Source organism: Morone saxatilis, unplaced genomic scaffold (genome assembly GCF_004916995.1).
Source record: "Morone saxatilis isolate NCDOM2014 unplaced genomic scaffold, NCSU_SB_2.0 Contig8, whole genome shotgun sequence".
NCBI lineage: Eukaryota > Metazoa > Chordata > Actinopteri > Moronidae > Morone > Morone saxatilis.
The window spans coordinates 5,705,447-5,716,261 of NW_023340257.1; the positions used below are offsets into that span (position 1 = coordinate 5,705,447).

Below are 10,815 nucleotides of genomic sequence, written 5' to 3' on the forward strand. Positions count from 1 at the left end.
ACTGAAGAAGTTATTAGCCCTTAAACGCTTTTTACCTGATAGTAGCGTCCCACCTTAGCGTGGCCAACCGAAAGCGACACATAGAATATAAATTATTTCGCCACCGACCTGACATGTGTGCCGAGTTTCACTGCGAGTTTCTTGAGCATTGGGCAAGCTTCTAAATATGCGTCCGTTTAGGAGGAAAAGAAAAAGAAGAATTCCCTTCAAAATGCTACAATAGGGCCTTCGCACGTTCAGTTGCTCGGGCCCTATATAAAATGTTTGTGCAACATGATCAGGCGCCTTACGTGACAACAACATGCCTTTTCAAACGTATTTTTCCGCCCTCAAAATGTCCATGTCTTCACACACGTACTTCTTCAGCTGATTTTCACACGTGTGTGTGTGTGTGTGGCTCTATGAAGTGGGAAACTCACATCCTAGCTGGTACAGGGAGGCTTATTTCCACACTGGGAAACGTTTCACACACACAAATACACACACAACACACAAACACACAAAAGGGAAAGTCCCCTAGGAATCTCAGATTCTCTGCAAAAAGATGATATTCTTATTGTTCGAAAATGCCAAATCTATGCTTTATGTTGTCATCCTGGCTTCAGAATTACACGTAATTTCCAAGAAGTTTGTTGCTCATATTTACGCTCTCGCGTCCTTGCAGGTCGTCTTTTTTTCTAATCATCTCTTATCACCTAGGTTACCTGGTAGACAGGGCGCCAGACTCCCTCCGAGATAAAAGAGAAACAGACACTGCATTTATCATTATATAATGTAATGTAGCTACTGCATCAATTACATTTCTAAACAGACAGAACAGACCTTGGTTCTTACCTAGAATGATAATTCAGATATGTCAGGAAATTAGCGCAAAGTCTAAGATCACTTCAGACAATCTGGCTTCTTTGTGGTACAATTCTCATCTTTTCATAACCAAGGAAACAGGGTGGAACCACATCTGATCTCCCCAGTTCAAGAAGCGAAGAAAAGATCGGATCTCTGTCACAGAGCAAAAAATCAGTTTTATTGGCTCAGGCCTGGGTGGCTGCCACACAGGCTGTGAACGGGACATGACCAGCAGTATCTGGGTCAAGACTTAAATAAATCCTAATATCTGAAGTTTCATTTCAGTGACTTAAGATGTCTGTGACTGTTTGAATCCAATATATCAATAAGGACACAGAGAACGGTTCCTATCAGTCCATCTTTACTTTCGAGCATTTGCATAATTATTGTAAGCAAATGTGAACATTGCTACAACAACACTAGTCTACAGCTACGTTAACGGTTTTGTGAGGTTGCACAGCTGTGCTTTAAGCTATATGCAAACAATGTCAACATTCTCAAGACAACAATATGTTGATGTTTGACAGATATCCAGCAGCTGTATATGGAGATATCAAGAATTTGACAACTACGATATCTCACAAAATGGCCATAATGGCGATAATGTCTTAACAAAATCTAATGTTAACGGCCCAGTGTGTAACATTTAAAAGTATCTATTGGCAGAAATGGAATATAATATTCATAGGTACGTTTTCATCAGTATATAATCACAAGAAAATAAGCTGTTTTTGTGAGTTTTGCATTCAACGTAGTTTCTCCTACACGCTTGGAATGGGAGAGTGGAGGCGAGGGGGTTGTAATCTACAATTACACCACTAGATGCCACTAAATCCTGGACCTTTAGCACCAATACAATGGATTCAACAAATTGAGAAGGAGTTATACGTCTTTTTGTATCTATATCTAATTAAGGCTATTTATGTTACTACAAAGCTTTGGTTGTTTAGTGCAAACAGCTACAGCTCCAGAATTTCTACCAGTTGCCACACCCTGACATAGCATTAACTACACATCGGTGTAAGACACTGCAGTCGCTGGTCGTGACCATAGTGCTCATGAAAGATTTAGGAGGATCACAGTTAATTTGACAATGATTAACTGATGCTCAAAAATGCTAAATGCAGTTTCTTTTACATCTTTTCTTCTCCTCAGTTGTTATCTGCTTTCACCTCATTAACATCATTCTCTCTCTTCTGAATACAGCCACAGAGCACCTCATAAAGACACACCATTTATTAGAGGTCAGGAGAGATAGTGTGTTTTGGGCTCTGGAGACCACAGTGTGCCACCCAGAGACTAAAACTATCCCCAGTGGAGACACTGGACCTCTGGCAGGAGAGCTGAATGGATGAACTCCTCTACTGCTGACTGTGAGGAGTTGAAGGAGATAGCTGAGTCTCTACATTTTAAAAAGTCATCTATTTTCTATTAGGCTGCACTTTTTTCAGGTCATTTTGTGTATAATGAAATTTTAAAAAAAATATGTTTTGGAAAGCCTTTCTTAAAATATGCTGTAAAAGATTTATTAATGCATAATATTTTACACAAGGACAGATACAAGTGTTTCACCTGAGAGCACAAATTGGGACTGTCATGTTGATGTATGCTGCTTGTATTAACTGGATTGTTTCAGCTTTATAGCTCACATATGAAGTGTCCCTGCTATGACTGAGGATACATTATCTTGAAGGGCAAAATGACGTGCTGCTGAATGTCATTTTTTCCATCCTCGAATGAAAAACACACATACACTATAAAAGTATTAATACGAGTCTTGAATGTCATCGTTGACATGCAGCACTGAGGACAACTCTGTTGTCAATAGGCAAACATCACTTCAATTTAAGCTTTTAAATAGGGAATGTAAAGGTCAACCAGGGGCTGTATACGCTTTGGCTTTTGTCAGACTAATAACCATTTTGCAGATTTTGTGATTTTGGCCTTGAATCTGTTCTCCCAGGAAGCACTCTCCATTTCAGATTTGAACTTTAGAGTGAATCTGTTATTCCATTAGCAGGTAAGCAGAACTTAAATGGCCAATTTTTTCGTGCATTATTGATAAAGTGTTCGCATTGTGTGCTCGGCCAGTCCAACGGACGACCTGACCACTCACCACTCTTCTATTTCTGACCACATGCTGGAAGCATCTCCAAGAGCCCCCCTTCAGCCTTATCTGTGCAGTGTGCGCGAATAAGAAGGGGTCTCCACTCCTTATCAGTTTGTCCGTTACATTCTTGGCACCAGTGGTCAGACAAACTGCCATTTATGGCTAAAGGAAAAACACTATAGCGCCCACACTGTGCTCTACTTACCCACAATGCACCAGGGCTTTATAAAGCCCCACAACAAAGACCCCTGGACAATAAGTGAGAGGTTAATAGCTTTTCGTAACCCGCAGCTTTGACTGTATTTTGTCAGTATTTATTCTGAAGAGGAACAGAAATCAAACCTGAGAAAAGGTCTTGTTTTCTGAGGCTGGGGCATATTGAGAGTGGGAGTGTGTTTTCTAAGTGTGTGTGCAAGTGTGAAAGGCTACTACATATCCTCTGCTATGGCATCACTGACATCTTCCAGCCGCAGATCCTCCTCATCCTACCGTTCATCGTCGCGTTACAGCACCTCCAGCTCCTATCGGTCGGAGGGCTCACTGGGAGGATCGTCTGACCCTCTGGATCCCCTTTTTGAGCCCTTTCTTGACTCTGCTGATCATTCCAGTCTGTTTGGAGAAGAGGGCCCCGGGGGACCCAGCTGTTTAACTCCTTTCAGCAGGCACAGCAAATCCTCCTATGGACACACTGGTAAGATAATTGACTGATCTCTAAGCTCTGTCTCCTTTAGTTACTGTTGCTAAGCCTGTCTCTCTGCAATGACAACGTTGGTGGATTTACCACTCAAAATGTCTAGTAGTTTGGTCCTTTATTTTGGAACGAGGTAGACAATGAAAACACCTATAGATAGCCATTGATTGCAGTTAGCTCCATGAGTTGGCATGGTTGGAAACAGTGCCTCCAGCTGACTCATTTTAAAACAAGAATCCTGTATAAAGGTCTTAAATGACATAATATTGTTGATGAAAGACAAAAACAAACAAAAGGGAAAACATTTTAACTACATAGCCTACTCACCCATGGTAGAAGCACAAAAGTCCATATCACCATATCAACAAAATCTAAGCAAGTTAAGAAAAATGCTGCGCCTCTGAAATGCTCCCAGTGGGGTGTGAAACAGGGGTGGATCTAGAAGGGTGGAATGCGGGTGGCAGTGGCCACCCCAATTTGGTGTCAAATTTAACACATTCATTTAGAAATAGACATATAATTTAATGATATGTTATGGCCACATTTTAGACTAAGTCAATGGTCCCAATACAATTATCTGTCTGTATTATGTTATGTTATTATATTTTGTAAATATTTTTAACAATCATAGTAAATAGGCTTCTTTTTTTTGACAGATTCCATGTTTCTTTCTTCCTGTTCTGTCACCTCTTTGGTTGTTTTAACTGTGTATTTTTCTAATGCAGGATGAGGCAGTTTATCAGAGAGTGAAGGCTCTGTGAATGTAGCTTGTGTTCAGGTCTTCATAGTTTAGATCTTAAATAATAGAGACATAAGCCTGCTGTGTAGATTTTTTTTAGATTATTATTTTATGTGTTTCTGTACATGTAAGTGAAAGGTTGGGAACCACTGGACAAAGTGACAAGCTTAAGTTCAATGAGAAAAAAAACAAAAAACTAATTTCTATTCAACGCTTTACTAATGTGCACTAATAATGTTATGTTTTTCAGTTCAAGTATCTTAATTTTGTGGCCTATTGATTGAATCAATTAAGCCATTAACAGACAGAGTATTGCTCTTTTGCCCTATGATCAGCACTAATGTGAAGAAATCCAAAGCCTGCCGTGCTTATAGGTTGCTTGGACAATCATTGTTCTGTGGCGGTCAACCAATCACAAATCACTGATCATGGGCTATTTTTTATTATATTGTGAAAATCCTACACAAGAAAGGCTGAGCCTTTTCTAGCATAATCATGCTTAACAGCTCTACTGGAGCAGTTGAAGCTTTAGTGCCTTGCTCACGGGCACCTTGGTAGCATTTGTTGAGGCATAGGGTAGCGCCTCTTTCACTCATTCCCTCCACCAGCAGGAAAGAGGCATTAGTATCTCACATTACAGTAGTGGGTTGATTGAAAGCAAAGTGCCATGGAGAAGAAAAAGACCTGCGGCTCATAGAAAGAAGTAATGAGCCAGAATCATAAGAGCTTCTGTGCTCTGTGAGAAAAAGAGTCTATATGGCTTCAGACACCGTCTACTGGGCCACATAAAGTACTAATATCAGGGTGGAAAAATAAAAGAAAAAAGTGCTAATGTAAAACACAGGCGCTTCTAAAGTCTTAATATGAAGTGTTAAAACACAATTAAAAAAAGGTTTATTACTGGTGTGGCTACAGGCAGATTAAAGCATAATCAATATTTCAGTTCTCACATGTCAAATCTAATTTTTAAAAAAAGACCCACAAGTGTCTGGTGCTCCTCCTGAGTCTATTCTTTAGTGAAAGATTTTCTTTTTCTAGACTGGCAGTAAACTACATTTACAGCCAAAACAGAATCTTCAGTCTCTTGTGGCGTTTAATAGTCTTTGTGTTCTAGTCTGAACATAAAATACAAAAACACTCCAAACAACTGAGCAATAACACTTATATGGAGCCCCAAAGTGCTCAGTAATTATATTAAATAAATAAATAAGACATTGAAATAAATAATTATGTGAACAAATCTGTAAATGAACCAATAATTTGTGAAAGAATTGTGACTATTATTATCAAATGTTATTCCATCATTCTTCTTATTATAGTTTTATTGGAGTTGACTTTATTTCATTATAGAAGATCTGAGTTCATAATGGCATTTTCCCCAATTCCCAGATATTTCATCTCGCCTTTTATTTCATAATGTCCCTTTTCATCTGTCAGCCAATCACACCCCCCTTTGCTTCTCTTAATCAAGAAATCTCAACAACTGCTACCAAATGTAGTCAGTGAGCTCAGTGCTGGAGTCACCTTCACAGCATTGAGATGTTCCTCAGAGGAAAACACACAACTAAAAAAGACAGTCCTTCTGTGTGGTTGCTCCACTAGCTAGCTGTTAAGAAGCCTGGGCGGCTGGGGGCATGTGATTGGCTAAAATGTGAAGGGGTAGGAACTGGTGACAACAACACTTCCAGAAAAAGTGACATGAAATACACAAACCTTTTAAGAGGATTTTTAAAAAGAATCCACTAATTATTGATTTGAATTCTTAAAATATCTAGCAATTTTTATGTTTATTTAAACATTCTACACAATTTATTAAAATGTTTATTATTTATTTAATAATATTTATTTTTTATTTATTACATATTGAGCACTTTGTGGCTCCATGTTTCCAATATAAATGACAATTGACATGACAGCACATGACAGACAATTCATGCCATGCTGTAATTCATTTTCTAATACTTGTCAGTCATTCATTTCTATACATTTCTAAACCTTTCCATTGACATTTCAGAATATTCTATTAATTGTATTCTTATGAATGCACGTTTCTGTATGTGAGTTTCAGTGTTTATCCAACCATCTAAACATCCATCCATCACTGCTCTACGTGTTCTCTCACACCTCTACATGTCATTCTAAACAGACCTCCTGTGTTGTTTCCCTGCAGCTCCTGCAGGCGGTGCTGTGACAGGCCGACAGAGCAGTACAGGTGGTGGGGTGCGATGTCTGGGAGACAGCTACTACATGTCAGCTGATGTCAGCCAGTTTGAGCTGCATGACGTGGTCGTGATGGCCTACAACCACCATGTCGTCATTCACGCCCAGAAGGTGTGTGTGTGAATGAATTAGCAGAGGTGTGTTTTTGTACTTCTGATGGTGTGAGCGGGAAGTAGCAGAGCATATGTGAAAATGATTCAAGTGTGTTTTCACACACACACACACACACCACAGTTGTCATATAACTAGGAATGAATCAGGCGTAAGAGGGACCTTACTCACGTCTGCTATCTGACTGACACAGTTTTTTGGGCAGTCGGTTGCATTTTGGACCTGATCTGCAGCATTAGAAGCACTCAACATCTTTAAAGGACCAGTATGTAGGATTTAGTGGCATCTAGTGGTGAAGTTGTAGATTGCAACCAACTGAACCCTCACATCTGTAATTTATGACCTGGGAATGAGAGCGGGCTGTGAAGTGTGTAGGAGAAACTATGTGAAAAACATGCAAGTCCTTATCTACAGCCAGCGTTTGGTTTGTCCCTTCTGGGCTAGTGTAGAAACATGGCCAATATATTCAGACCAGCAAGTAAATCAACCAAATCTGCTTAAATCCGTTATTATAACACAATTACTGCTGCTGATACTAATAATATAAATGCGACAACAACTGCTACATAGTGTACTGTAGGATTTGCTGCTTTCCCCTGTTTTATATAATTGTAAATGAATAGATGAATCAAATTATTTCCAAATTGGAGTCATTCAAATATGAGAGTTCACCAGATGATTAAGGGAATCAGCAAAAATATATATTTCTTTATACTGGCTATTTCTATATAGCTGTTATAATGTCTGTCAGTGGAGTTGGATCTGGTCGGACTCCCCCCCCGAAATCAATTAAACAAGTTGGGGCCGCCAGAATCAACACAAAATAAAAGGTATTTGTTGTTGTTTTAAATACAGTAATTGATTAAATATACTAACTAGTTACTTTCCAACACTGATGGTGAGGGGGTCACAAGTAGACATTACTTAAACCTTAAAAGGCTGTGAAGCACTGAATAATATTGAAAATATCAGCCCTACTGTACATACAGCTGCAGATAATGAGGTAATATTAGTGTCTTCTCATAAACAAACAGTGACCAATGGCACTACAATAAATATATAATCAGCTCCATTATGTCCTCCATGTCAAACTGACATGTTCTGTCAGCTAATCTGCAGACAAGCTGCAGCCTGCCTGCTGCCTGTCCTGCCTTCTCTCTCTCCTCCCTCACAGTTTGATGATAATCATGTTTAAAAGGTGAGAGAGAGGAAGAAGAAGGGAGAGCCTCTGCCGTGGTGCAGGGAGATCTTTTTAACAGGGGTCAGCAGACAAATTGGCAAAAATCCACAAACGTTCAACTCACATTAAAGGCCTGTAACAGCCAAAAACGTCTTCAGAGAGAACTAGTCAGTGTTCATTTCCTCTCCCTCTCCTCCCTGTCCTGTTTTTCCCTTTCTGTCCACCAGCTGAGCAGCACTGACCTCTCCATCTCTCTCTTTTTCACTTGTTCTCACCCTCATTTCTCGCCCTCACGCCTTTCTTAGCCCTTTTGCTCTTCTCACTTTCTCTCCTCATCCTCCAGTGCTCGGTGACCTTTCTTTTCATCATCTTTTCTCCCCTCTGTTTAACCCTTTCCAATGTCTTTCCCCTCCTTCTACAGATCTATCCCTCGATCCACAGCCCATCTGTTCCTAACATTCTGTCTCTGTCCTGCAGGTACTTGATGATGGAAGCATCAGTGACACATTTACTCATAAGTCCTTGTTCCCAGAGGATATGGACCCCTTGTCAGTCAGTGGGACCCTTAACCCCGATGGTAGCCTGGTGGTGAGTGTCCGCCGGACCACAGCGCTTTGTGGACTGGAGCCACTGGGTGTCCCCACCTACCGCAGTGAAGCTCACCTTTGACCTCTGGCTGCATAGTGCTTCTCATGGTATCTCAGCCACCATTGTTTTAATGTTATCATTTTATTATAGTGTTCAGTGTTGTTAGTAAGGTGAACACACATCAAGACAGTAACTGTCATGGTGGACACATAGGTTTAAATTCAATTACTGACATTAAAGCCAATAAGTATAGAACGTTTATGTGATTATAGTTTCAAATGGTTTGCAAGGTTTTTATTAGATTAGACAACCGCAGTGAAACTGGTGCACTCTATATGATGCTTTCAAACCACTATCTCAACGTGCTTGGATCAGATACATGGATGTATTTTTTGATATTACCACTGGGGGGTGCCAAAGTCAGATATTTTCAAATCCTACACCCATGCTGTGTTTCCATCCAATAATCAAATTTTGTTTTTTACAGAATTTTGAGTAAATCAGCAAAAGAAAATGCAAAAGAATGCTTGTTTCCATTCACTACCATTGTGCGATTATTAGGAGCTGGCTCTTTGAGAAAAGCAGTAAGTGGTAGCAATCCGATGATGTAATTAAAGCTAACCTGCTGATCCTCAAAGGGTGAAAAATAATGCAGAAAACAGGATGGAAATATGACATTTCTGTTTGTTTCATGTATTAATGTGAGGAAGGTTACATTAGACCTGTGTAGAGCATCATGGGTGTATTATAGGGCCATGGGAGCGATAAGGAGACCCATAGTAGACTCAGACACAGCTGATCAGTCATGTGATTTAATTGTTTGCTATGTCAGAAATTCCATCTCCCTTTAAGCACATTAACTATTTTTCCATCAACTTTTCTAATGTGATACTTTGAAATGAGCAAGAAATACGTCAATGGAAACACGGCAACAGTGGCTTAAATTCTTTGACATGGCATACATTTGAAACCCACTGGAAGTTTGACTCACAAGAAGTAGCCTAAACTCAGTTTAGAGCTTTTTATCTTAACAATGCAATAAATCTACTTTTTCCATGTTCATCTTCTAAAGTTGTGTTAAAGAACTGAACAACTGCAGCAATTTGCCAACTTTATCTGCAGTGTCAAACTCAAGTGTTAAGTTGTATGAATATTTGGTATTTTCTTAAACATGCAATAAATATGTTTTTACCCAAAAAAATGTATAAGAAGCTTTTGTTAACTGTGATGGTTGTTTGTTTAATGTAACTGTTTCCCGCTTCATCATTGGTCAGAGCTGAGAGTTAAATCCAGTCAGAGAACAGGGTAGTATTTGTAATCACTCCACACAGCCCAACACTCAGGCTGAATTTGTTTGAAATATGTTCTTCTTGACAAAGTAAGTCAGCTGATTTGAGCTCACAGTGAGTTTCTCTTCAGGAATAAATGGGTGAATATTGTTTGCAACGGCTCTGACTACAACCAAACACTCGTCCCGAGCCACTGATAACAATCAAGATAATTGGACTGACGTGAGGCTTTACAGAGGCAAAATGAAATCTCATGCCTGTCGCCACTCATCTCCTTTACCTGTGTCTGCACACACACACAGCTGAATTACTAAACCTGCGGAGGCCCATTTGTTTCCTAACCTCATCCTAGACATCCATCCTAGGTATGGAGTACAAACCATGGCTTTAACACAGTGAATTAAAACTGAATTAATAGATCTCTGAGCACTTGAAGGCTACAGAACAAGATGAAAAAAGTTCACTTATTATCACCTTATAAAATCATCTAATGAATCCAATATTCACTCTCTTTTAGCTCTGTTTTGGTCTCTACTAAGGACGGGAAATGTCTCTGGCTCTTTAGCTATGAAATGCTTTACTATGTTCACCAGCTACTCACTAACATTGTGTGTCTGCTGTTGGGTCCTTAACAGGTTGCATAAGATTGGTTTATCTGAGGCTTTTCACTGAAAACAGCAACTGGAAACAATGTTGATGATTGAGATTTTTAAAAGATGGGTGATAATTCTATGTTTGTCTCTACAAGTGACCGCGTTTTAAATTTGATCCATTGTTAATAAACCAGTTTGTAGGATTTAGTGGCATCTAGTGGTGAAGTTGTAGATTGCAACCAACTGAATACATATACAGTGTCTCTACCGTGGCCACAAAAACCCATATCTAGAGCCAGTGTTTGGTTTGTCCGTCCTGAGCCACTGTAGAAGAATAGAAGTTCAATATGATAGACTCTATAATGGCTCATTCTAAGGTTCCCAACCATTTATCTTAAGGGATTCTGTTTATCATTGCCTAAACATAGACCTTTTTTTTTTTTTTTTT

At 39.4% G+C, this 10,815-nt stretch overlaps 1 protein-coding gene across 1 annotated transcript; it reads left to right on the forward strand.

Moving 5' to 3' along the window:
- Window positions 1-3,394: 3,394 nt before the first annotated feature.
- Window positions 3,395-8,597, forward strand: LOC118342148 (heat shock protein beta-7-like). Its single transcript, XM_035680600.1, has 3 exons — window positions 3,395-3,647; window positions 6,557-6,717; window positions 8,375-8,597. The coding sequence occupies exons 1-3, from the start codon at window positions 3,401-3,403 to the stop codon at window positions 8,564-8,566; spliced, it is 600 nt and encodes a 199-aa protein (XP_035536493.1). The 5' UTR covers window positions 3,395-3,400; the 3' UTR covers window positions 8,567-8,597.
- The last annotated feature ends 2,218 nt before the right edge of the window (window positions 8,598-10,815 follow it).